The sequence below is a fragment of the Schistocerca serialis genome, chromosome 1, assembly GCF_023864345.2.
Source record: "Schistocerca serialis cubense isolate TAMUIC-IGC-003099 chromosome 1, iqSchSeri2.2, whole genome shotgun sequence".
Lineage (NCBI taxonomy): Eukaryota > Metazoa > Arthropoda > Insecta > Orthoptera > Acrididae > Schistocerca > Schistocerca serialis.
This window is the reverse complement of record NC_064638.1, coordinates 528533793-528561463: the sequence shown is the minus strand read 5'-3', so window position 1 is coordinate 528561463 and position 27671 is coordinate 528533793. Positions and strand designations below refer to the sequence as shown.

Genomic DNA, 27671 nt, shown 5'->3' with positions numbered 1-27671 from the left:
AGAACCTACGGTATGGTAAAAAGCCAAATTAAATTATCAAAATTATGTTTCAGGATTAAATAGTATAGTTAATAAGAAAAATTTAAGACAACTCCTTGCAGGTAAAGAAATGAAAACCTCAAAGTAGTTTACAACTGGTCAATATGCAATAAAGTTACACTGATCATAAAGAGAAAAAATGCCATGAATTTCAGTTTGAAGCTGGAACACACACACACACACACACACACACACACACACACACACACCGGGTGGTTACAATTAACCAGTGTTCCAAGTGCTACAGTGTGGGCTGTATACATCGCAGGACGCTGAAACATCAGAGGTATATTCACTATTTGGTGTGCTCACAGGGTGCACCAAAAAAAATAACAGTTCCAGTTTCAGCCACCAAGAGAAAATACATCATTAAAGCAATCAGAATGTGCAATGTTTTCTGTTTTGACGTCAGTATGCTGTTTGTCGGTTAGCAGCATTTGTTGATTCCTTCTGTGAAGTGACGGTGTAAACAGTTAAGAAGGCTGAAGTTTTCAACGCAAAATGCAATGGCTATTGAGAAGAAAGACCATACACTGCAGGTAAAATTGATTTATCGGAAAAGCAGCAATAACAGCACTGCATTGATGGAATACTGCCAACAGAAACAGCTGTGTAGAGGCCCCACGTAAATAAATCAGCTAAACAATAAATTGAGAAATCTGACGAAACAGACAAATTAGGTGGTTCAGCTGGTAAAGGGAAGTGGTCCATTCCCATGGCAGTTGACAAAGTTGCTGTAGCTATAGTCGACTGTGCCTCTTCTGCAAACCAGTGCTCGAGCTGTCACACAGGAGTCCTACCCCCCCACCCCCCACTCTGCTCACAAGTCAACAGTTCAACAGATTTAGCAGCGCATTTTACACTGGTATCTCCACATGATTCTGAATGTACACCAAATGAAGTCCCAAGATAGGCTGCATCATGATTTTGCCCTTCATTTTTTGGCACGAATGGAAATGGATGATACATGGCCGGGGAATATTCTTTGGACGGATGAGGCACATTTATTTTGCATGGTGCCATGAATGCACGAAATTGTTGCCTATGGGGTTTTACTCTGCCACATGTTGTGCAGGAACATCCACTGCTCTCTGCTTATGTGACTGTGTGGCATAGTTTCACAAGCTGCTTCGTTCTTTGTCTGTTTTTCTTCAAGGAGATGACACCTTGTGGACAAGTTAAGTGTGCAATTACATCTGAATGTTATAAGGAGGTCCTTGTGTGACATGTCATTCCAGTTTTGCAAGAATGCAACTGTGTCCACACCACACTGTGTCCACACACAAGTTGGTGCGACAGCACACGATGCTTACCAAGTGAAATATTTACTTTTGGGAAACCGTTGGCAACAACTGCAGCATCACTGGACAATTTCAAGATTTGTGGCCTTCCAGATCCTCCAACCTAAATCCATGTGACTTCTGGTTGTGAGGATGTGTTATTAGGCATGTATCTGGAATCTTCCTGATGTGAAGGATAGCATATGATTACACTGGATATGTCGACCATGCTATGTTATGGATGCAGTATGTTGCAAGTTGGGAGACTATATTGAATACATGTTGTGACCAGGGACCACATCCTAATAAACGTTCCAGAACAACAAACAGTTATCTGTGTTTGATCATTCCTCCCCTTTTCCTGTACCCACACTAGATTCTGAGAGCTTACAACAGCATATTTTTACCTCTGGCAGAAAGTGGAATACTTTTTCAGCATATTCCATGAATACATCAATTAATGAACATACCTACGATGTTTCAGCATCCTGTAGAATTCTTTCCTGGAGAACAAATTTACAAAATATGAACAGTCTTCAAGCTACAGAAAAGGGCCATAATAATAATAATAATAATAATAATAATAATAATCAAAAATTGTAATTGAGTTCATTGTACAGATCCTTTCAACATACTGGGGATTTTAACTGGCATTTGTAAGCACTTCAAAAATAACATTGATGATTACTGCATGAATAATCTCTTCCCATGAGCACAGAACTGAACTTACAATTACCAAAAAAGAATAATGTAAAACCCAAAATCTCATTTTCTACTAAGGAATAAAGTTGTACAATAAAATGCAAAAAAGAGATTACTAAAATAAACTTATTTAAAAAGACAGTAAAAAATTATCTTTTAAGCAATACATTCTACACAAGTGAAGGCTTACTTGGGGAAAAAATGTAACAAAGGCTATTAACAACAACAAAACATGTTTGTCATTTCACACTGTACTTTTTTTTCCTTCCTTTTTCTGGAAGACGTTATACCAAAGCTCTGCAATGGAGAGAGCTAATATCTTATCCTCTTTCTGCACTCAATATCTCATTGCTTACAGCATAACACTGACTATTTGCCAGGCTAGCAAATGGAAAGTTGCAGTACATCAAATGAAAACCAAAGTAACTTTGGACCTACAGCTTACAGTGAGTCATGTTAAGATTATGAAATAGTGTGAGCATTTAACTGGTAGTGTGAAATAAATGAACAGTATATTAGAAGCCTTTCACATAACTTAGTTCCAAGACAGCACTGTATACTAGGAATAAACCAAATGAGGTACCACTGTTCAAATCAAACAGGCAATGTATTTGGAAGGATAGAGGCTCCAATCTTCATTTGGACATCCTGATTTAGGTTTTATGTGGTTTCCATAAATTATGTCGGGATAATTACGGGTGGTCCTTACTATAAGGCCATGGGCAATTATCTGTCCCATCCTTGTCCAACTATATGTTAAGTATGTAAACATATACGTAAGTATATAAACATCTGTACATACAAATTATGTTACTTTGCTGTTCTTAAATTGTTAATACCATGACATGTCCAATATTTTTGTTAAAATGGTCCACATATTAATAAGACAACGACAACGGCAACAACAACCACTTCCACCTACTGAATAAGACGTTCACACCATGCAACACCTAAGCCTGGACAGCCTGGTGAGGATTTGAACCACACACCTCCTGAATGCAAATCCAGTACCTTTAAGCCCGCTTCTCACTCTGCACACATCTGGCATTGTAGGTAAATGTTCTGCCATTGTGTGCTTCATTGTCACGAAGTATGCCTTCTTCTTGGTGGTTTCTGAGCTATGTAGGCTTGCAGTTCATAAGCTGTTGTTTTAACTGTCAGCAAGTTTAACTCATGCCACAGTTCCTCATTCTTTATTATGCTATAAACTGTCATATTAGCAAAGACATTCCTGTGCTGGTCTGTAACATCATGTCTAATGGCACATTATCAGATGATACGGTCCAGGGTGCTAATGCTCCACATTCACAATTGTCTGTAATATGTTGTTGTATTGTCAGTAAGTAACTGGGATATCGGCCATGTCCCAACAATTGGTGTCTAGATCCCTTCGTCAGAAGGAAGTATAAACGCTCTTAACTTTTCTTTTGTGTTAGGAAGGAACTGAGAAGTTCTCCCTGTTTTACTCTGTTCCAGATTTCTTGCCATTCTGTATCAGCACATGCCTTTATTTGAGTCTGGCCTTGGCAGCCACAGATAGTAGTTGTGTGTGTGTGTGTGTGTGTGTGTGTGTGTGTGTGTGTGTGTGGGGGGGGGGGGGGGGGTGGGGTGCGTTACCCCTGTTTACTCCAGTAGAAGGCCTTTTGGCCAAATGCTTACTTGCTTCACATTCTTCCTGTTGTGCCCATCTGCGACTCAACATTTCCACTATTGGTGAGTGGCAACTTATCCTTTTCATAATATTCTCACTCCTTTATTTCCTTATTTGATGTAGAAGCGCAGGAGTAAAATTCTCTGTGTTCACTGTAGAGCCTGCGATGTCCTCACCTTTCTGACTATGACCCCAAGCGCTTGATCCGTAACACTCTACACTGATTATGATTGTGTTGTGGTACATTCTGGTTGCACTTAACGGCAGTTGAAATTTTCTTTGGCCAATTGTTGCTATTTTGTTCACAAGTTTAATGCCTCTCTTGTAGAAAATAAAGGTTTTGCTTTTCATCCATATTTATACCAAGGTTCCTACATACTTCCTTCTTTTGACATGTTGGTCATGCATGCTAATTGTGAGGTTTCTCATCCTTGATAATGTTCCTTTTAATAATACACAGGTTGGTTTGTGTGCTGCTACTGTTTGTTTCCTACACAGCAGTTATTTGGTCCCTCAAGAACAAACTTACAATTTTCATTGTATTTAGCCCTTGAGTTGGCATATATTATAATTAGGAGATTGCCTGTGTATGCGATGCAGTATCTAGTGTTTGTTATACTCTGTAGCTGGTTCAATAACGGCTCTACGCCAACATCTCAGAACTCAGGACTGCAAACGGAGCTCTGCGGGCAGCCATTGGTGATGTTTTTTCACAATTTTCTTTCCGGGATGTTGTAATTGCACCTGTCTGTGCAATAACCTTATAGGCTGTTATAGACACACCTGTGACAGTCCACCTGTTTCAGTCTTTTGAACAGGGCAGGTCATTACAAATTACCTAATGCCCCAGCTATATTGATAGGTATGCCTATAAACACTGAGTTTTTCACAATGTTCATTGCGGGATCTATCGCATACTCAGTGGATTTCCCTTTCCTGAAACTGTAGTGCAGGGGGCTCATGCCTCCTACCTGTCTGTGGTCCCTCAGATGATGACACAGAATCTTGGCTAGAGCTTTAACCAGGCAAAAATCAGCCAGTTAAAATTTTGCTTCTTTGGGTCTTTGTCTTCCCTTTTTTTTAGTACAAACATATTCGAGATTTTCTGGTTTCTGGGCACACGTCCCCACAGAAGATATTCATTGATTAACACTGTTATATATGGTACAATTTCATCCTCAAACTGATGCAACACTTCTGCCATAATTCTAAACAGACCCTGGGGCTTTCTTCTTTTGTAACTTCTTTACAGTCAGCCTGTTTTTCATATGCTGCTCTAGTAATTCAGAGTGAAGTTGCTGATGGTACTCTGTGTCCTCCATCGTTGTACTGCCTGACAACAGAATTCTGAGTATGTACTGCACTGATGTCCCATAGTCTGTCGCCATCGGACCATATCAGGTTTGAAAATATAGTGGGTGATAAAACATTGTTTGTTGCAAGTTTGTATGGAAATCACCAAACATCTGTTACCAACTGGTCCGTAACATATGCCCCATTTCTCTAGTCTTGTTTGGTGTAGTAGTTCTTTATATTGTTGTCTGACTGATGGGAACTCAGCCTTCTTTGTCATTCCATTTCTCCTAAGGATCTGTGTTACTGTCTTCTTGCTTGCCTTGCTCTGCATCTCAAGGAATGCAGTGCAACGGTCTGGGGAATTTTAAACCCTTTTTACTTTGTTGGGATAGCATTCCCTTGAATCGCCTACAATGATCGCACCAATTCATCAGCTTTGCATGTCCAGGACGGGAAATCACTTCATTATTAAAATAATACAAATGCTTATGGAAAGCAGAAACTGCAGACAGACATCAGAAGTAGTTTGGGATAAAAGCCACAGTGGTAAACCCAATAATGATGAAGGCTGACCAGCAGATTATACACAGTCCAGTCAAATTAATGTGACCACCGTCTACATTCAATGTCACTGTGCAATAACCACTGACAGGTGGCAGGTGGCAGCACTAGCAATGGAGGGTATATGAAGTACATCGAGGGATGCAGGAAACAGTACAGTCATTGTCGTAATGCAAAAATGGAGCAGTTTATCTCACATTCAAAAGGCATGATCACCGAATTTCAGGCCAAGGATGTATGTTTCCGAAATGATAGTTTGTAAACAGCTCAAATGCCGTTATGGTTGAGGTATACCATATGTGGCAAAATGGAGCTAACCAAAAGTGGCACCAAGGCAACTGTGGTGCTCCATAGGCCATTGATAAGGAGGAATGTCAGCTGCAGACATGTGTATGGGTGAACAGATGTGCAAATGTCAAGCACCTGTCGCCCAGATGAGACAAAGGCTACAACAGTGTCTCCTCAACAATCATTCAGCAAACTTTGCAGCATATGGGCCTACCCAGAAGGTGCCTGGTTCGTGCACACATGCTGACTGCTGTTCATATGCGACAAAAGCTGGAATTAGCACACCAATATCGCAACTGGACATCCATGAGTATCAACTGGCGGCCTTTTTGGATGAATCATATTTCATGCTCCATCGGACAGATGGCCATTTGAAAACAAACACCCTGCAAGAATGATCGGAAGGGTCCTGGGCAGAGGAGGGAGTGTTAAGGTCTGGGAATTTTTTTTTCTTTTTTCCTTTCCTGGGTGATCTCGTTATTCTGGAAGGCACAATGGATCAACATAAGTAGGCATCTATCCTTGGGGACCTTGTCATCTCCTACATGTGTTTTTCCTCAAGATGGTGGCATTTACCAACAAGATAATGCACAACAGCTTGCAGCTGTGGTTCGAAGAGCACCAAAATGAGTTTACCATACTCCCCTGGCCACCAAACTTCCTGGATTTAAACCCATTTGAGAACCCGTGGGGCCATCTCGATCAGGCTGTACGCACCGTGGATCCTCAACCATGAAACTAGCACAGCTCCGCATCCCTGTCAATACCTTCCAGAGCCTCGCTGACTATCTTCCTGCACATCTCGCAGTGGCCCGCACTGCAAAAGGTGATTATTACGGTTTGTGGCAGGTGGTCTCATTAATGTGACTGGGCATTGTATCTCAATATTCAGCTTCCATCTCCTGAATTTTATATTTGCCTGACATTGAGAATTGTGACCAAGTGACATGAAGAAAGAAGGAACAACAGGACATCCTGACCAAGACAGGGTTTAAAGATTGCAATTTGTCAAGACAAAACACTCACTTGTCCTGGATTTTGGAATATCACTGCCCACTTCACTATAGAATACACTGCCACCTGTTCGGCCTACCGATCTTGGGATGGATGCTTGAAGAATCACCCCAGTATTGTGGTCGACTATGTCCAACATCCTTTCTTGTTTCAATGGCTGTGTGTCCATTTCATCTTGCCACACTTCAGAAAGTGATCTACTTTCAGGAGAGTGAATCCACACTGGCATATGGTCACCAGAACAAATCACCACGACCTTTCCACTGAGCAGTAAGAATAGGAGAGAGCAGGAATGACTAGTGCCTGGTATCAAATCTGCAGCAGTGCTGAGGTGGATCTCTTTCCCACTGTACACAGACAAAAGAGGAAGCATTTATAACTCACCCTTGGGGCAAGTGTTAACAGAGGCAATATGTTAAGTAAGTTGAAATCCCCAATGAGAAGAAATGATGGTGGTAGTTGCCTGAGAAATTCTTCAAATGCCTATATGTACACAGGGCCAAGTAGTGACTGATATAGGCAATGTCGACACCAAGCACTTGAGCACATATAATCTATATTTTACCTTCAAACTCTACTATAGCATAATTTTGCAATCATTGTACGGACATATTGTTTTACACCTACTTCTCTACCCCTTACAAGAAGTCAGAAAGAAGGGTTGAAGAGGACAGAAAAGGGGTGAATGAAAAGGACTGGAGAAGTCTAGGAAAATGGATAGTTTACAAAAGTCACCCAGAGCCCTAGGTCAGGGGAGATTTACCATACAGGATGAGAAAGAAAGACTGATTGTTGGGGACTGCATCAGGTGAGATTTGAAAGCCTGAGAGCTTAAAGGTGGAAGACAGGGTAATATGCAGACAGAGATTACTGCTTAAACATCATGCATTAGTTAAAACAGAGTGAAGCAAAAAGTTGTTACAGTGAAGAAATGCTGGGACAGAAGAAATCTATATGGCGTGTGTGGTGAAACCGGTGCCGAGGTCACAAATGTCATGTTATAAAGCATGCTCTGTAACAGGATATTGCGAGTTGTCAGTATACACCCTCTGCCTATGCCCATTCATCCTAATTGATACTTTGACGGTAGTCATGCTGATGTAGAAAGCCAAACAATGTTTACGTAACAGCCGGTATATGACATGTCGTTTCGCAGGTGGCTCTCCCTTTGATAGTATATGTTTCGACAGTTACAGGGCTATTATAGATAGTGGTAGGTGGGTGCATAGGGCAAGTCTTGCAGCGGGGATAATCATAGGGATAGCGCCATAGGGTATATAGATAGTGGTAGGAGGGTGCATAGGGCAAGTCCTGCAGCGGGGACAATCACAGGGATAGCGCCATAGGGTAGGGAGATGGGTGCAGAAGGAGCATAGGGTCAGACAAGAATATTGTAATGATTGGGAGGGCACAGGAAAGCTATTCTAGGCATGTTGGGGAAATTTCCAGACCGAATGGATCTCATTTCAGGGCATGATTTTAGGAAGTCATGGCCATGTCAAAGTAGTTGATTTAACACATTCCTGACCAGGATAATACTGAGTCACCAATGGTGTGCTCCAAACCTGTTTTTTGAAGGGATCAGCAGTACCAGGATTGGATGTGATGGCCCACAAAATCTGCTTTTTAATTAGGCTGGTGGGGTAATTACATGCAGTGAGGGCTGTGGCGAGAATGGTGTATTGCTGTAAAGTGCCTCCATCCGAACAAGTATGTTTGCCTTGGATCCCAACGCAGTATGAGAGGGAACATTTGAGACGCAAAGGATGGCAGCTGTCAAAATGTCGTTGGTCAGTTTAACATGGATGGAAGAGTGTAGCTGGCCCTCAGTGAGGATGAGATCAAGGAAAGTGGAACGGGATTCAGAATAGGACCATTTGAAATTTACTTGGGAGAAGGTATTCAGAGATTTGAAGAATTTTAGCAGGTCAGCCTCACCCAGAGTCCATATGGTAAAGATGTCATCAATGTATCTAACCAAACCAGGGGCTGAACCGGAGAGGCCCCTCCAAGCGACCCATGGAAAGGTTAGCTTAGGAAGGAGCCATCCTGGTTCCCATGGCCATACTCCTGATTTGTTTGTATGTCTGCCCCTCAAAGGTGAAGTAGTAGTTGGTGAGTATAAAGTTGATTAAGGTGAGAAGGAAGGATGTCATAGGTTTGGAATCAGGCAGGCGCTGGCTGAGGAAATGTTCAGCAGTGGACAGGTCATGTACATGGGGATGTTGCTATAGACAGAGGTGGCATATCAATGGTGATCAGCAAGGTGTGTGGTGGGAGCAGGACGGGTAGGGATTTCAGAAGATCTAGGAAATGGTTGATATCTTTGTTATAGGAGGGAGGTCTTTGTACTCCAGGTTGCAGGTGCTGATCAGCTAAGGCAGATATACGCTTGGTGGATGATTGAGTTTGTGGGTCTTAGGAAGAAGGTAAAAGATGGGGGTGTGTAGATTGGGTGGAGTGAGAAGTTCTGTGGATTGTAGTGTCAGTCCTTGTGAGGGGTCTGCGGTTTTAAGGAGGGACTGCAGGTCAGTTTGAATCACATGGATGGGATCTTGATGGCACACACTGTACGTAGCGGGGTCAGACAGCTGGTGTAAACCTTCATTGACATACTCCTTTCAGTCTAGTACTACAGTGGTAGATCCTTTGTCTACTGGGAGGATAATGATGAGGTCATCAGCTTTTAGGGAACACAGAGCTTGGAGTTCTGCAGAGAACAGGTTAGGGTCATGTTGTAGAGACCTGAGGGAGGGTGATGAAGCAATGCTCGATGCGAGGAATTCTTGGAAGGACCTACTTTCATTCACAAGTCAGCCATTGGAAATATCAGTTTGCAACCCAATCCCAAAACCTTTCCAACAGCAAACCTGACATTGAACCCTACCTCAAACCAGTTCAGACCACGATCCCAAGATGTAGATTTTTCATCTATCCAATTAAATAATTTTGTCAATGTTGTTATATGTATACTGATAGTATTAGATGTTCTGCTACATTTCCTTGGGGCACATGCAGTGATACTTTCATTTCTGAAGAACATTTGCTGCATAACACTGGTTTCTAGTAGTCTAATATTAATCAAGTCAATCCTTTATCTGTAAGATATTCCATACGATTATATCTTGGTTAGTAATCAACGAAGCGGTACAGTGTCCAATGCTCTTCAGAAATAAAGGAAAGCGGAATTACATCTTTGCCTGAATCTACCGTTTCAGAGATGTCATGTATAAATAAAGGAAGCCGTGTTTCGAACGAGTAGGTTTTCCAGAATCCATGTTCATTCTTTGGGAGAAGCTTATTTTCCTGAGGAACTTCATATCGAGCATATTCTAATATGCTCTAGTATCCCGGAACAGGCAGCCAAAAGCATTGTTTTTGTCATCATCATCATCTTCAGTAAATGGAAACATCTCCGGGTAACTATTGCAGCTTACATATATTCGAGTCTGAAGCTTTGGTCTCCCTCTACAATATTTATCATCACTGTCCCACCACACTTCCTTTACCAAACTGGTAATTCCTTCATGTTTCATGATGTGAGGCCATCGGACAGCCAACCTCCATTACGAGTAACATTAGTGCAATCACATATAGTACGAGCACTGAACTTTAGCACGAGTTTTAAAACATTTAAATATGATTCACTTAAGGTTCACAAAGATGAGAGCCAAACTTTCAGTGAGGTCATCAACACTTCATTTACACATGATACATAACATGGCAGTATCTCAGTCACATTCAAACACAAATCCAGAAAGAAAAAAATCATTAACAGTATCTTAACAAAGATATTTTTTGTCAATGTAATGTTAAGAAATGGCGATGTGGGAACAGTTATTCTTTAAAAATGAATTTGTTGTCAGCAGTTGTAATTACTCATTTCTAGGCAAAACAAAACTGTGAGATTGGTCTGACTTTACAATATGTTAGTTGCTTAACTGTAAAGCAGTTCAGTGCATAGTTGATGTCCACCACAAAGTTCAAGCTGGATGTACTTGAACAACTCCCTCACAGACTTACCCATAACAACAAATGTTCTCTCTCCTTGTATGAAATGGTTTCCTCCGCAAAAATTAATATCTGTATTGGCCACTATCCATCGCCATTCACAAATCAGGCATCGTATGCACCCTGCTGGTCATTGACTCATAACTACTAACCATTCATCTTTGTTCAATAACAAAACAATTTTTTATCTAAGTAGTGCAACTCACTCTCTCTCACTCTCTCTCTCTCTCTCTCTCTCTCTCTCTCTCTCTCTCTCTCTCAAATGTTAGCTTTTTTTTTATAAATGGCTTAAGATTTTCATATTTAATTCACTGATAAAATAATTATTAGTGAATCACTGTCAAGTAATAAAAAAATATTATCACTCTGCACAGACAATATAAAATGTGAAAAAAATTCCCATTCAACTAACAGGTGACACTGGTTGTTATTTTCGAAAAACAATGGCACACATACTGAATTGCTTCAGTGTTAATTATTAATTGAATTAATAACTAAAAAGAAAGAAAAATTAAATTGTGTTAATGTATCTAATTTACTGGGTCATTACAACTTAATAAGAAGTTACTCAACTAATCTTCAGCATTCTTCTGTAGCACCCAGTTCTCTTCTTATCTGACTGCTTATCATCCATATTTCCTTCAGTGCAAGGCTACATTCCAGACAAATACCTTCACAAGAGACTTCCCAACACTCAAAATTATATTAGATGTTAAAAAATTCCTCTTTTCTTCTGATGCTCAAAATTTTAGAGTACCATTTCCTAATCTAACTTTCTCCGCATCACCTGATTTAATTTGACACCTTTCTATTATCATTGTTTTACTTTCGTTGATGTTCATCTTATAATCTCTTCCAAGACACTAATCTTCCAAGTTCTTTGCTGTCTTTGACAGAATTGCAATGTCATCGGGAAACCTCTAAGTTTTTAGTTCTCGCACCTGAACTATAATTCCCTTTACAAATTTCTCCTTGTTTCCTTTACTGATTGCTCACAATGTACAGATTAAATAACATAAAGGATAAGTTACAACCCTGTCTCACTCCCTTCTCAACCACTGCTTCCCTTTCATGTCCTTCGACTCTTGTAACTGCAGTCTCGTTCTGCACAGGCCGTATACAAGCTCCCTATATTTTTTCCCCTGCTACTCCCAGAATTTCAATGAATGTATCCCAGTCAACATTATCAAAAGCATTCTCTACTTCTAAAAGTGCTATAAATGCTGGTTTGCCTTTCTTTACCATATTTTCTAAAAATAAATCATAGTTTCAATTCTGTCTTGTGTGTTTTTACATTTCTCCCGAACCCAACGTCAATTTCTCCTAGTCTTCTATATAATTCATTTCAGTATCTTACAATTATGACTTATTAACCCTTTCGTGAGCCATGGGAAACATACTTCCCACTAAAATGAACTCGCTCCTAGCCCCGTGGGATTCACAGCTCCACCTCTGTATGGTGCTGCCACCTAGAGAACAGTTTAGGGTACTACTTTCAATCGGAAGTTCCTGCCGTTTTTGCTGTACCTTCGTGCAGAGGCATTGTATGGCTGAGTGTTGCTCTGTAGAGGGGCCTTTCAGTGCTGTTTGTGTGACATTTTGTGATTTTTTTCCTCAAAGCTATAGTATAGGGTAAATACTTTTGATTTTTGCTATGGTGTCTTATTGTTTGGTGTTTCCTGTTTGTCGCAAAATGTGTTTTACTTACATTACTTGTGGACTTTACTTGCAGTATTTGATTTTGTGATCCTTCCCATCGCCTCTTTGATAGCCCATTGTTTTATGTCTCTAGAACGAATATGTCTATATTTTGCCACATTTATTTGACATTTTTGACTTAGTGGGTTTCAGAAATAATGCAGCACAGATCATTATGTTACTAAAGAATGTCAAGTTTACCATACCAAACCAAGTGCTTACTTCTGTTGAATTGACGTAGTATTTTTTACACCCTCCAGTTTTCTATTTCTTTGCATTGCTTTCCTTTCAGATGTCTCATTCCCTAGACCTCAGCAATCCTAAACATGTTGACGAAATTTACAATGTATTATTTTCAATACCTGATGAAAGTGATTCAGAAACTGAAGAAGATGAAGGTGCTGCAGATGAACTGAAATGTTCTAGATAACACAGTCACCAGTGATTCAAGGCATGTTTCTGTGGAACAAGACATTTATGGTGATGAACATGACAGTGAATGATTCGTGTTCCTAACTGTTGCCGGTACTGATACATTGGACAGTGAAAGTGAAGAAGAATGGAACTGTGACTGTTCTTACTTCGACAATGTAAAGAACAACTCTGAAACACGAATAGAAGGAAAACCAAAATTTCTCTGTAATGCCAATGATCGGGAGCTCACTTATTTTTCAAGTTCTTTGATGACAATGTTTTCACTCTCATGGTAAATGAAACAAACTTGTACGCAAAACAAAATCGTGGTAGTAGATGTCCATCAAAAACCTGGGTGGACACAACTACTCAAGAAATAAGAGCTTATATAGGATGTCGTATTCTAATGGGAATTCACCAACTTCCTGCTCTCTCTAACTTCTGGAGTTTAGACCCTATACTAAACGTAGAGCCAACTGCTAATGTAATGACAAGCAAAATATTTAAGAAGATTGTAGAGAATATTCACTGTATTAACAACGAAACTGCAAACCCAAGAAGAAATCATCCAGAATATGATAAAATGCATAAATTACGGCCATTGATTGAAAAGCTTTTGCAGAGCTGTAAGAATAATTATGAGCCCTCATCATTTATGTCAGTGGATGAATCGATGATTCCTTTCAAAGGACGATCATCTCTGAAACAGTATATGCCAATGAAGCCAGTGAAACAAGGCTACAAAGTGTGGTGCTTGTCAGATGCACTCACTGGATGTAAAACGAACTTTGACGTTTACACAGGCAAGTGTAAGGCAGATAGTAGCTTGACATTGGGCCAAAGGGTTGTAGTAGATCTAACAAAGGAAATACATAATCACTTTAGAAGAGGGGTGTGTATGGATGTGGAAGTGAAGACCAACAGGAAATATTTACCCAAATTTATGACGGAAAACGTAAAATTGGAATGAGGAGAATTCCAGTTTGAAACAAAAGGTGCCATTTCTGCAGTAAAATGGATGGATAACCATCCAGTCACTTTCCTGTCCTCAATTCATGGCCCAAGAGAAACAGCCACAGTGAACAGGGAAAACAAGGATGGTACTAGTACAGAGATTTTCTGTCATGAAGTTGTGGCAGAATACAACAAAATAATGGGTGGTGTCCATAAGTTTGATCAATTATGAGAAAGGTATGCTTTTGGCAGACGTTCTGTAAAATGGTGGCACAGAATATTTTATTTCCTGGCGGATGTTGCTATAGTGAACAGTTTTATCCTGCAGAAAATAAGTAAAAGAGAAAGTGGACAGCATGATCAGCTCACATACAGGATCCATCTAGACAGACAATTGATCGCTGGTTTCTCATCCCGAAAAAGGCGTGGACAAAAACCTGTCGTTCTGGCAAAAAGGAGTACAGTACCTGAAGATGTTCATCATGTGGCTGTAGGGGAGCATCAACCCATTTTAGGAGAAACCTACAGAAGGTGCTGTCATTATAGTACCAAAGCTGCAGAAAAGCGCACTCGTTGTGTTTGTACATACTGTCACAAACCACTTTGCATAGACCCATGTTTCAGAAAATTTCATTTCAAGTAATTGTGAACAATCATTGTAAAAAACGAAGTAAATTTATCAAATAAATGTGACATATATTGAAGAAGTTGTTTTTGTCATTTAACTCCAAGGAAGGGCAGTGGGAAGAATACTTCCCACCTTGTTGTGTGACCTCACTTTCACAGTTGAAGCAAATTTGATATTCTGTATGATAAATATACCTATCTGTCAACTACTATCTGCTGTCCATTCATTAAAAAAAAATTGCTCAATAATTTTGCTCACGAAAGGGTTAAACTGATAGTTTAAAACCGCATCTGCTTTCTTTGGAACTGGAATTATTACATTCTTCTTGAAGTCGTTCACCTGTGCCGTATCTTGCAACCAGGTGTAGTAATATTCTGATGGTGGGCGCTCAATAATTCTGAGTGAATACTATCTACTCCAGAGGCCATGTTTTGGATTAGATCTTTCAATGCCTTGTCAAATCATTCTTGTTGTTTCTCTCATCCAATATTAACTTGTAATCCTGCACATTCCATCTTTTGTTTTCCTTCTAAAACGAGAGCAAGTCACACAACTTTCTGTCATTTGGGACTACCTGTTGCTGATGAGCTAGGAAAGGGCACTCTACATTAAGTCTAACTGGAATTTTGTCAGGACCTCGCACTCTCATCAGAGATTATTTTTCAATACTAATAATGCGAATAGTCCACAACTCGTGGTCTAACGGTAGCATTCTCACTTCCTGAGCACGGGGTCCTGGGTTCGATTCCCGGCGAGGTCAGGGATTTTCACATGCCCCGAGATGACTGGGTGTTACTGTGTCGTCGTCATCCCCCCTCCCCATTACCGTTGGAGGAAAGCAACGGCAAACCATTTCCATTAGGACCTTGCCTAGTATGGCAGTGAAGGTCTCCTGCATTGTTCCCTTACACTCTGTCAAGAAGAATGGGACTTCATTTCGAGTAGCACAAACATCAATTTCTCTTATTCAAGATTTTGTGTGTCATTCAGACAATGGTACTGTAGTAACTTCATCCATAAATACATCTTTAAATGTAAAATTTAATACTTCTGTTTCATGTCTGTTGCATTCAATTTCAACACCACATGGGCCCACAAGAGATTGAAAAGCAAGTTTTGCTTCTGTTCACTGACTAAGTACTACCACAATGTCCGAAGATTTTCTGACATATCCTGTTGCCATAGCCTGAAAAATTAATGTACGCCACATGCATGGTCCTTAAGGACGCAGAACTTGCTATTAATTTTGCCACATCAGTCTTCCTGTAGTCTCTTTTGTAACAAGAGTGTAGTAGTTTGTTTTTACAACATTCTCTGAATGGTGCCATTTATCTACAGTGAATTGTTACAGCTTTTTATTTCTTTGTCTGGTACATATTTATGTACACAGTAGTTTATGACTTATTTTAGTTTATGACTTAATTTAACAACAACCGTTCTGTTTGCCAGATCTACACTAAATGTGCTCCTAACTTGCTTTATGGTTTTCTTTTTGTGATCGTTCTTCCTATAATAACATCATAGTCACTAAACCTGTCTAAAATGTTTTTCCATACTTGAGCTATGGGATTAGTTGTTAGAGGCAGTTGTTTACTATTAATCTACAGGGCTGCTTGCCTTCGTATAGATAATGTATGCTATGTTTTACCAACTGATACTGGACAGGCTGAAGTCACTACGCACTACTACTACTACTACTACTACTACTACTACTACTACATGGGCTACTCTGCACAATTTATTTTAGGTTTCTATGAATTTCTTTATGACCAATGTGTGTGAATCTGGTGGTTAGCACGGAAGTCCACCAATCCCAGTTATTCTTGCCATATGTAATTTATTTTATTTTCACTGTTTGTTCTACGAGTTTCATTTACAGACAAGTGTTTTGCACTGGCACCAGCCTTACAGACATATTTGTGCCTCAATGTGTTAAGGACATACTTCAGCACAGGTTCTCTCCAACTCCATCTCACTGTATCTGTCAACAGCAAATAAAAGGCCAGTAATATTGAAAATATCTTATGGACAGTCTAATGCGGATGCTGATACCAGACTTGGCCGACAAGATATTAACACCTGAACTTAACGAAATCAGTCATGGAGCAAACTTCCCAGCTTTAAATGCGAACATTTTAGGTTAGGCTTTACCGTGACTGTTATTGACTATAAATGAAACAACAAGTTTACTGTTACCACCATCACGGTGACTGGTAGCAGTAAACTTGTTGTTTCATTTAACATCCCAGCTTTGCTATAAAGTTTTTTCGAGAAGCCACAGAAAACAAAAATATGGCTGGCTAGACGGGGGCTCAAACCACTGTCTTACCGTTGTGGCACCATGCTCAGTAAAGATGGATCAGTGACCATCAGAACTCAGTTCCTTCACTGTCACAAACATTTATCTTGCACCACACTTCAACTGTGACAACCACAGATATATTTAACATTTCTTCACAGGATAATCTCTGCTTCAGATTTCCTTACTCTAATAAATTTCAATACTTTGTACAACACTATTTTGTGAAATCTATTTTCATCTGACAGTTTACCTGTAAATTTAATACAGTTATCAAATGTGTTTTCCGGAAAGGGAACACATTAGGCAGTTTTAGCAGATAGTGTCACTTTCCCAGTTCAGACAGCAGTGTCCACTTACATTGCAAAATGGCTCTGAGCACTATGGGACTTAACATCTGTGGTCATCAGTCCCCTAGAACTTAGAACTACTTAAACCTAACTAACCTAAGGACATCACACACATCCATGCCCGAGGCAGGATTCGAACCTGTGACAGTAGCGGTCACACGGTTCCAGACTGAAGCGCCTAGAACCGCATGGCCACACCGGCCGGCTACTTACGTTGCAGTGAGCAACCTTTGTGGGCTATCACTCTGAGATATTACTGCCCCAGACTTGATGATAGAGGTAGCTCTGCTGCCGGATACTGGGAAAAAAGATGCAGTATATTTGGAAGGTAAAGGTACAAAGCACATCACCACAGAAATGCTGCATCTGACCCCTGTAACACTTATCTACAACACCTTCCCAACCAAGAATTTCTCTTAACTTTGGAAACAACGAAGAGTCACTTAGCACAAGATATGGGATGTGCGAAATAAATACCAAAGCTACCTACCTAGAGAATTACATCAGATCCTGTGTGCCACATGCATTGTGCATTATCATGTAGTGAACAAATTCACAGCAATAACACATCTCTACAATTTGTTATGAACAGCTCATAGCTTTTGTAATATTTCACAGTAGACATCAGCAGTTACAGTCTCAGGCAAAAATGCGACAAGATATGTCACTTTCTGAAAGATTGTTGCCATGATTTGATCATGGGAGTTAAGTTTCTTAAATTTCTGTATTAATGGTGAGTATGTAAAAGACAGTTCCACTGAGTATCAAGTATCATTTGTTCTCAGTATGAGCTAAGCAGTGTTAGTTTTTCCAAAGATGGAACTTAGTCATCTTGTTTGGCTACACTGGCAATTACTCTTGTATCTCTACACCAACATGCAAACATGTGCACATATCCCCAAATTGCTCTTGATGGGATAACAAAGTACCAGCAAATGAAAGCTGGGATATATGATTATCTGAAAAAAGGATTTAGTTCTGTGCATATAAGTAATGGGGTCCCATTATGAATAACTCTAAGTCGATGAATAGCTCTAGCAAAGACTCTATAAACTTCCAGCGAGATAAGAATAGAAAATTTTGTTTTACCTATGGATTGCGTCAATAGGTTTGAGGAATGTTCTGAAATTGTTTACTGAAAAATCCATAAACAAAGATGTTTTTACTAACAGGACAAATGGCGTTTTAGCAGGATTGATGTCACAGTACGAAAAACATATCATACTTAATAGGTATGAATTTCATGTTGTTTCAAACTTGTGCCTACGAAGTCTTGCACCCTATAAAGAAAGTTCTGGTGATGGAAAGCTGAGCAAAGACAGTGTAGTACCCGCTTCCAAGAATGCTTACAGACAGGAGAAACTGAAATTGCTTCCCATCTGCAAATCCACATCGCTTCAAAACCGTACACGTCCAAGAATCTCTAAAGTGCCTGGATGATAGGAGTACAATCAGTGAATTGGCTGATATTGTTTTATCGCAAAATGATGAGAGGAACTTCTCGTAAACTACACCTGAAAGGTGTCTCACTACAAAACAATCTACTAGTTTTCATTCCAAAACAACCAGCAAAATTCAGCACACTGATCAAGGAATTATGGATGTTATAACACAGTTTCATTTCAAGTGTCTTGTACAACATTATCAGCAACATACTAACATGCTACAATCTGTGAAAGTGCTGAATCTGCTGGACACACTACATTTTATTCATTTTGTGGGATGCTGTAGAAACCAAAGTTCTCACAAATTTGTTTTTGGAAGGCCGGAGTTTCTGAGGACAGTTTGTCACTCTCTCAGTATTTTTGGGAAATGATTTTTGTAGTGTACATGACTAACAATATTTTTTTTTGTCAATATAAGTTAATGCAGAAAAGAGAACTGCATTTAAGATCAGAGACAGAACACAAATCAGAGCTCTTTCCTTTGAAACATCAAACGATGGAGGCAGTTACCATGATTCACAGAGACATGTTTGTAGGGAACATTAAACTGCCTTACGAGTTAACTTAGACTTAACAACATAGAACACTGCGCTTCAGGTGTTTTTCCAATATATGTTGGAAAGAAACTACTGAAAGCCCTGGTAGGAAGCAGAAGCAGCACTCCACATAGTAGAGCAATTAGTGGGAAGCAGGCAATGGTCCACTGAAATGCCTGTATCTTGATTCTGAAATGCACTGGAAGAATGACACGTATGTAAAATAATTTCATGGAGTGGTTCGGGGCTTGAGAAATTGAGGGCTCGGACAGTAGCCCTTGATGGGTGTACGTGGCAATCATAGGCCTTATGGTGTGGATGTTGTGTTTTATAGAGGTCAACACCTTAGAAGTCAAGTTGGTAATCCCTCATGATCAAAAAAAGGTTACTTTCCCAATTGGGTAAGCTTAAAAGAGTTTGCACGTGTGTTCCCGTGCACGAGTGTAGAGTTCTAATTTCATTTCCAGTCATCTACGTGATCAGCGAAGTTTGAGGGAGTATGCACTCTAGGAGCAAAAGCAGACTGCCGATCCAGTAGATATCTGGAATTTGAGTTCAATGAACAAAACAGATACATTACATTTGTTTCTGTGAATTTTTTTTCCCCTCTGCGACTAGCTCCTTATTGATCTAAAACTGTCTTCCCATTTTATCTTTGTGTAGGACATGGGCAGAAGTTGCTATGAGACAGCTGGAGGCAGTATGTGAAATGTGAGCGAACTAATTTTTTCCAAACCAGTTATCGGGTTTCTCACTGTTACTTCTTACAGAAGAAGCCACTTAAAACCAAGCCACACACAAAACTTTTATCATTCCACGACTGCTTTACCCACAGACCCTTGGAGAGGGAACGATAAAAATTTTTCACCAAAACATGGCGGCATCAACAGAAATACTATACCCTCTACAGCTGATGATATCCTTGTGTCCTCTTCTTTTTCTGTTCGCTTTCCTATATTCCCACTGTACCCACTACACAGTAAATAGCATACGACAGATTCGAAGTTGACACATGATTCTGATTTCATGCTGAACTGTGATAGATGAGCTCAACTATCCCAAGTTGTTCTTTGTTTTTATTCCCCATTTCAAACCTGCCATTTTTTTAAAAAAAATCATTATCCAACAGAACACAATAACAACAGATTATTTTATGTTTCAAACTAAAAAATATCAGTAAATAAGATCATACACTTTTTGGAGATGTTTATTTCAAATGGAGGATCACATAAAACTTTCACCAAGAAGTATACAGAATTAAACGAGAAAGAAGAGTGGGATGAACTACAAATACAAACAATGTATGCAGTACTGCACTTATAAAGTCTTATTACTTATTCTCACAAGGTGTAAGTGCAAATTTCGAATTTGTAACTTATGGTTCAGATTTCATAACAGAAATATCTATCTTCCTTTAAGTGAATGTCATGCAAATCAAAGCAATTCTTCTATGAGTTACAGAATGTCTTCCTTCATTTCCCTCTCATTCCATTTTTCAACCTGTGCTGTGCCATTCAGTCCAAAGACAGACTGATGCTGCTTTCAGCTCTAGCTTTATCCTGTACAAGACACCTTATCTGTGTAATTACTGTTACCTACATCAATTTGCACCTACATTCTATTTTCAAGCCTTGATCCCCCTCCATGATTTTACTCTCCCCACCTCCCTCCATTACCCAACTGATGATTACTTGATGCCTCCAGATGTGTTCTAACAACCAATTTCTTTAAGCCAAGTTGTAGCACAAATTTGTGTTTCTCCAGTTTGATTTTCAGTACCTCCAATTAGTTATCCGATTTACCCATTTGATCTTCAGCATCATTTTGTAGCACTTCAACTTTCAACTAGTTTGTAGCATTTACTGCCCAATATTTCATTTTCATACAAGGCTACACACCAGACAAATGAACATTGGAAACAATTCTATGGCTTAAATTTATACTCTACATCTACATGGTTTCTCTGCAATTCACACTTAACTGCCTAGCAGAGGGTTCATCGAACCATTTTCATACTACTTCCCAACCATTCCCCTCTCGAATGGCACGTGGGAAAAAGGAACACCTAAATCTTTCTGTTTGGGCTCCGATTTCTCTTATTTTATTATGATGATCATGTCTTCCTACGTAAGTGGGTGTCAACAAAATATTTTCACATTCGGAAGAGAAAGTTGGTGATTGAAATTTCTTAAAGAAAATCACCTTTGTTTCAGTGACTGCCACCCCAACTCGCGTATCATGTCAGTGACACTCACCCCTATTGCGCGATAACATGAAATGAGCTGCCCTTCTTTACACTTTTTCGATGTCCTCCATCAATCCTACCTGGTAAGGATCCCACACCACGCAGCAATATTCCAGCACATGACAGGCAAGTGTAATGTAAGCTGTCTCTTTAGTGAGTTTGTTGCATCTTCTAAGTTAACTCAATGTTAAAGTTTTTTTTATTATTATTTTTCGAGAAAACTTTTCTGGCTATTCCCAGTTAGCACTTTATATCGTCTTTCCTACAGCTATCATCAGTTATTTTGTAGTGAAAATAACAGAAATAGTACACTTGAAGAGTCTCATTCCCTGATCTAATTTCCACCCGCATCACATACTGTTAATCTTGTTTCCCTTTCAATGGTATTTATTTTATAGCCTCTTTATTAAGACACTTACCATTCCATTCAACTGATCTTCCAAGTACTTTGGTGTCTCTGACAGAATTCTTGTCCCCAGCTAGTTTTATAGTCTTGACTTCTTCTTCCTGAGCTACTCCTTTTCCAAATTTCTCCTCTCTGGTTTCTTTATTGTTGGATATATGTAAAGACTAAATAATATCAGATATTAGCCACAACCATATCTTAAGCTCTCCTTGACTACTGCTTCCCATTTATGTCCTTTGATACAACAGCAGACTAATTTCTGCACAAGTTGTAGATAATCTTTCAATTCCTGTTTGTCACGCCTTATTATCTCAGATTTATAAAGAGAATATTCCATACAAAAGCCCTTTTCAAAATCTATAATTATGGGTTTAACAGATCACTGATGATGAGGTCATTATGGATGGAGACAGTCATGTCATTTTCACAGGAACCATCCCTGTAATTTCCGTGAATAAATCAGACAAACCATGGCAAATATAAATCTGAATGGTCAGGTGGGGGGATCTGTTTTTCCTAATATGTTGAGTATGGTTTTAACACACCAAAACATGTTTGTATGGAGCTCTTTAAGTCACTGATGTCTGCCATATGTCATATGGCAACAGCCATATAGTCACACAAAACTTCACTATCCCGATCTATGTTCCCAAGATTCCACTGTGTTAGCCTGAGGCGACACTTGCATAAAAATTTGTTTAAAATAAGAAGAAAGCATTAAATATGGTGCAAATTTACACATCAGGTTATACAAGATCAAACTGTTAACTCAACATTTGTCACACATTTACATTCGCTAGCATGGACTGAAACTGGAATGTTCGAGTGCATTTCCTTCATTGGAATGGAGGCAGGATGTACAATGTAACACTGTCAACCAGCACATATTCTCTAGCTCTGATCCGCACGACATGCTCCAGTTGTTCCCAAGGCAACTGATATTACTAGGAAATGCCATACAGAGGGACATTCTTCTCATTTCCAAATCTCTCTTAAAAATTAATACACTTACAAAACTACAGCTATCATTATTAATGTAACACTTGTGATTGACTCATAATAACCACAATGAACACTACAGTGGCTCACCACATCAGCACTAACATAAAATCCCAAAGCCAAGATGTCACCACCCAACATTTTACACGCACATCACTTTAACAATTAAGTGTTGAAGCTAAAAACAGGCACTAGTGAGACATCTCACTAATGCCTCCAAGGCACCCACCAGGTATTTGCGAGAGACTGATTGTCTGCCACCACTCTCGTACACATGCAAGTGTGTGATAAGAAAATTACAAACACCAAGAAGACATCTAACAAAATTACACACTGCTAGTTACGAAATGCACCATGCGTGAGGCACTTCATTACAAAACTGGAATTTCAGGTTGTAAGAAAGTGGAAGTAAGATCGAGCATATTTTTCTGCATGTCAACAGAAATTATTAAGTCTATGCATAAGCAGCAAATTAATTTGCAATGTACATACTTTTTCTTGGAAAATGACTCACTAGATCTGTATCAATAGAAAGATGAAGAATTTTCAGTACTACGTTGAACTACTCGCCATAACGACTTTTCTTTCCTCGGGGCTGTAGTTTAGCTGGAGTTTTCAGAACATCTATAATTTATACGGACTAATATTCAAATAATTAACACCCTTAGCAAACTGCCAATCATTGAACCACTTTGAAATCTTGTCAAACTCTGACTGAATATTTATGCAGTTACAGTCAGACTATAATTTGTTATAGATAACTGTTATCATCGGTTAAAAGTAAGAGGTTACAATTTATATCGTGCACAAGAACATTTATACAATATGAAGAGCAAGTGACCCAATACACTTCCCTAAGGTAAGTTACACCCATCGAGGACCCTCCATCCAAAATAATATGCCGTGTCCTCCATACCAAGAAATCCTCAATCAAGTCACATACTTTGTCTGAAATAACATAGGATTGTCTATTGATAATACGCCTAGGCGTGGTACTGACCCAAATGCTTTTCAGAACAAAGAAATACTGCACTTACCGGACTGCCTCGATTCACGGGTTTCAGGATGTAATGTGAGAAAAATACAAGTTAAGTTTCACGTGATCTATGTTTTCAAAATCCATGCTAGTTGGCATGGACGAGGTCGTTCTGTTCAAGATACCTCATTATGTTTGATCTCAGAGTATGTCTCAAAATTCTACAACAAATGGATGTCAAGGATAGCTAATTGACAATTGTTTTGCACATCACTTCTGCAACCCTTCTTCCAGGCAGGTTTCACCTGTGGTAAAATAGGTGATGGAGCAGTTGCTTGACTGCTGTAAGCAATAATAAAGAGGAATATTCGATCCAAGTCTGTGGCTTTGAGGAAACATGCGACAAATGGCATAAACAACAAGGAGACTGTAACATTATTTACGTGATAATTTTTTTCAAACAGGCTAAGCCACCAGGTCAATCTGTCACCACAATCAAGTGTTCTTCTATTTATATTCGTTGACTTCAACTAATAAATAACCTGCCACCTTTTGAACTAAAGCTAAGCTACAGATCAATTTGTCACCACAAACACTGATTCTGCCAACTAACAAAACTGAACATTTGCACCAAAATGTGATGACACAGCAGCCATTAACGATAAACCACTGGTTCAAGCTGATGATTAGTATCAAATAATCCTCTTGATGCATGGGCACTGCAGACAAACTCATTCTCAGAAATCAAAGCTCACTGTCAAACTGAAGCAGAACTTATAAGACAATGCACTATGGTTCTCCCTGATTTGGGCAATCTGCGGGTGGGGACAAAGCAGGACTGGCTTCATCTGCTCCCGACAATCATTGTAACACTAGGGGAAAAAAAATGGTACATGAATTGTGTGTCCTGAAGCTATTTTATAGGTGCTGTTAACACAGAATACTAAATCTATACAAGTTAAACTACACGATTCATAAAAGCTGAGAGTTCTAGAACACCCACAACCGAAAAATAAAACAAAACAGTAAAAACAATAAATTCAACTAGCCACATAATACAAAACTATAAATTTGTTTCGTCAAACTATATACGTTGAATGTTAACGTTTCCTGTGCTATAGCAATCTGGTAGAGCATAGGGCCTACACATTCTTCGCAGTATTTACCAGAGTATCAAAAGTTTCAAGTCAAATTTCACGGAGTGTAGCACAGTCACAGATCTTCCATAATTCTTAATAATACCACTCTTAAGTAATCTAGTCCCTTCTCTTTTAACTATTTCACTGACAGGCAAAAATTAAACAAAATAATACAACATGGCCATGTTTACACAGTAAGTTCACGAGCGATGAATAGCAGGTGTAAGCCTAATCTTTCAATATTCCCTGTGTTAAGGATTTTGCACATTATTGGCTGATTATGAGTACAAGCGGTTCACAACTGCTCTTAAATAATTACTCGTGCTCTGCAACCATCGAACTGCAATGAGATGCATGCCTATATTGCAAAGGTATGTAGTATGTAACATGTTTCTCTACGACAAGCTATTTCTAAAATCTATTAGTGCTATTAAAAGATAAACAAAAACTATTTCCGCCTCTGTAATCATGCTAACGATCTATATGGTTGGTACATGCCAAGAAAGGCTAGATCGGCACACACAGGCGTGACAAACTACGGAATGCGGCGTCTCGAAAAATTCGTCACTTGTCATCACTTAAACACGTAGTATCACCGTACGTACGATCTTCTGCGAGGGCGTCAAGAGGAGTAAGTTTAGTACAAATGCTGTACGTAGGGAAGAAACACGCCGTGTTTCGCGATCTCATTCGGCTAGGGCACAGTACCCTAATAACACCGCAGACCCACAAATACAGGAATATGATACAAAATCAGCACAAAATAACAAAATTATATGATCAGATACGAAACAACAACTCATACAACAAATGACAAGTTTCCAGTTACCTATATCACGGGACGCCGTAGTATTATCATCCGGCTGAAGTTCATTTGCTTCTCCCATCACAGCCTCCATGGAGACGTCAGGTATCTCTTAACCTTAAACAAAGTATACTAGTTTACTTGGTTAGGTGACACCTTACGTATAATATTCTACTGATTATTCAAGATGGCGTGCCCTTATGTATACATGACTATTTTTGTGTGTGTGTGTGTGTGTGTGTGTGTGAACGAAACTATTTTTTTCATACAAGAACTGTCGTATGCGACGTTCTGATTTGCAATGCGTCAAATGATGTTAGAGGATACCTTCAATGTTATTTTCTACATTACAATTTGTCACGGTTCGTCAAATTAATATCACTATGGTATCACCATGTTTTACAGTACAACACGCAGGCACCATTGTACTCACCGTCTAAATAAAATACAATTTCAGAACTCTATGGACTGAAATTTCTTTCTGTCAATGCGCTAATGTTAATGAGCACTAATTAAACAAAAAGGTAAATCAACTGTTAGTCAAAATGTTTTTCGAATCACATTTCACCACCTCGCGACTTTCAGTAACATTATTTTGCTTCCCGACACCACTCGAATCGCGACTCGCTAGAGGACAGCAGTGTTGTTTTTATTATTATTATTATTTTGTACCCAACACGTTGTACACATTGCAACTTCAAATAGATGGCACTAGCTCATACATCACACTTAATAGTTCACCGCCTTACAGAATGTCTTACCGTTTTTAAAAGTTACTCCTTTAGGGGGATGAATGACAGGCACTAGTCCACTTGCACTAAGCCTGCGTTACATTTCTGACCTCCCGCCATTTCCTCGCCTAAAAAGACATCTGCCGCCAGCAGGGAAAGAGTAAAGCAAAGATACGCAAGAACAACGGCGTGGATTAAAATACGCAAGCTGCACAACTCATCAGAAGTTAGCATCTATCTCTGCTACACCATACATTACGATTTCAACGTCACATACTTTGCGAAAATGTGACAAGCTACCACTACAAATTTTTGTTAGGACACGACGTCACTAACCCTGAACAACCTGAAACTGGCAAGATGGCGACCACGAGTCACGTGACCCTAGTACTGTGACGTACCCGCAAGACATAAGTGAGGGTCTTTTGTCCAATGATCTATAGACTTTTTCATCACGTGATAAAATGTATTATTGCATCTAATTTTGAAACCTACTAAAAGCTTTGTCGTTATAGTTCGGGTGACAAGTGCTGATCACTTGGCGCCAAATGAATGCGCTTCACCTTTGTTGAAGAATTCTTATATACGTTTCTAAAACATTGTTGGATGGTAGTTACCAGGCAGGAAACCATAGTATACAGATTTCCAGAAAATACCCGAAACTGGATGGAACTTAGCAGTACTGCAGTTCCCATTATCCTTGTGGGAATTCTGACTGTTCCAGGTGTACACCATTGTTGGCTGTTTCCATGAAAAATACTTCTATCGTAAGGTTCAATACAGAAGTAGTTTGCCTGTAAGCAAACAGACAACACAACTCATGTTATTGCCAACTTGGTTTAGTAATCAGGCACAGTAATATGTTCTTGCGACACACTGTTCAGTCTTATGCGAATGAGACGTACAATACTTCAGTGTACTGCAAATTGTCAAAGATTATTCCATACCTCTATCAACCATCACGTTCTACAATTGTCACACTAACTTCACACCAATAATGGTATAATGGAGCCAATTTCCGGAGCATTATATAATTTTTCTTAAACCCAGACACTTTTTTTATCGTCGTAATGCATACACAACTTAAAATGCGCTAATCTGATCTGAGAGAGAACGCGGAGATAAAAAAAAGTGAAGAGTACACAGAAAACTACAATTTCTGCCCTTGACGCAGTGCGCAGAGCTCACCTTAGCGCTCATTTTT

At 39.4% G+C, this 27671-nt stretch overlaps 1 protein-coding gene across 3 annotated transcripts in view; it reads right to left on the bottom strand.

The window, feature by feature from the left end:
* Positions 1 to 26824, bottom strand: part of LOC126474873 (uncharacterized) — a 105158-nt gene extending 78334 nt beyond the window's left edge. For 2 of the 3 annotated variants that reach the window (XM_050102358.1, XM_050102375.1), the window contains exons 1-2: positions 26498 to 26824; positions 25761 to 25853 (exon numbers count right to left, since the gene is read on the bottom strand). In XM_050102358.1, coding sequence (XP_049958315.1) covers positions 25761 to 25830 — 70 coding nt within the window. In that variant the 5' untranslated portion in view covers positions 25831 to 25853; positions 26498 to 26824. Of the gene's footprint in view, positions 1 to 25760; positions 25869 to 26497 lie in introns of all 3 variants that reach the window. The other variant, XM_050102367.1, reaches the window with a different exon arrangement.
* Positions 26825 to 27671: the final 847 nt, after the last annotated feature.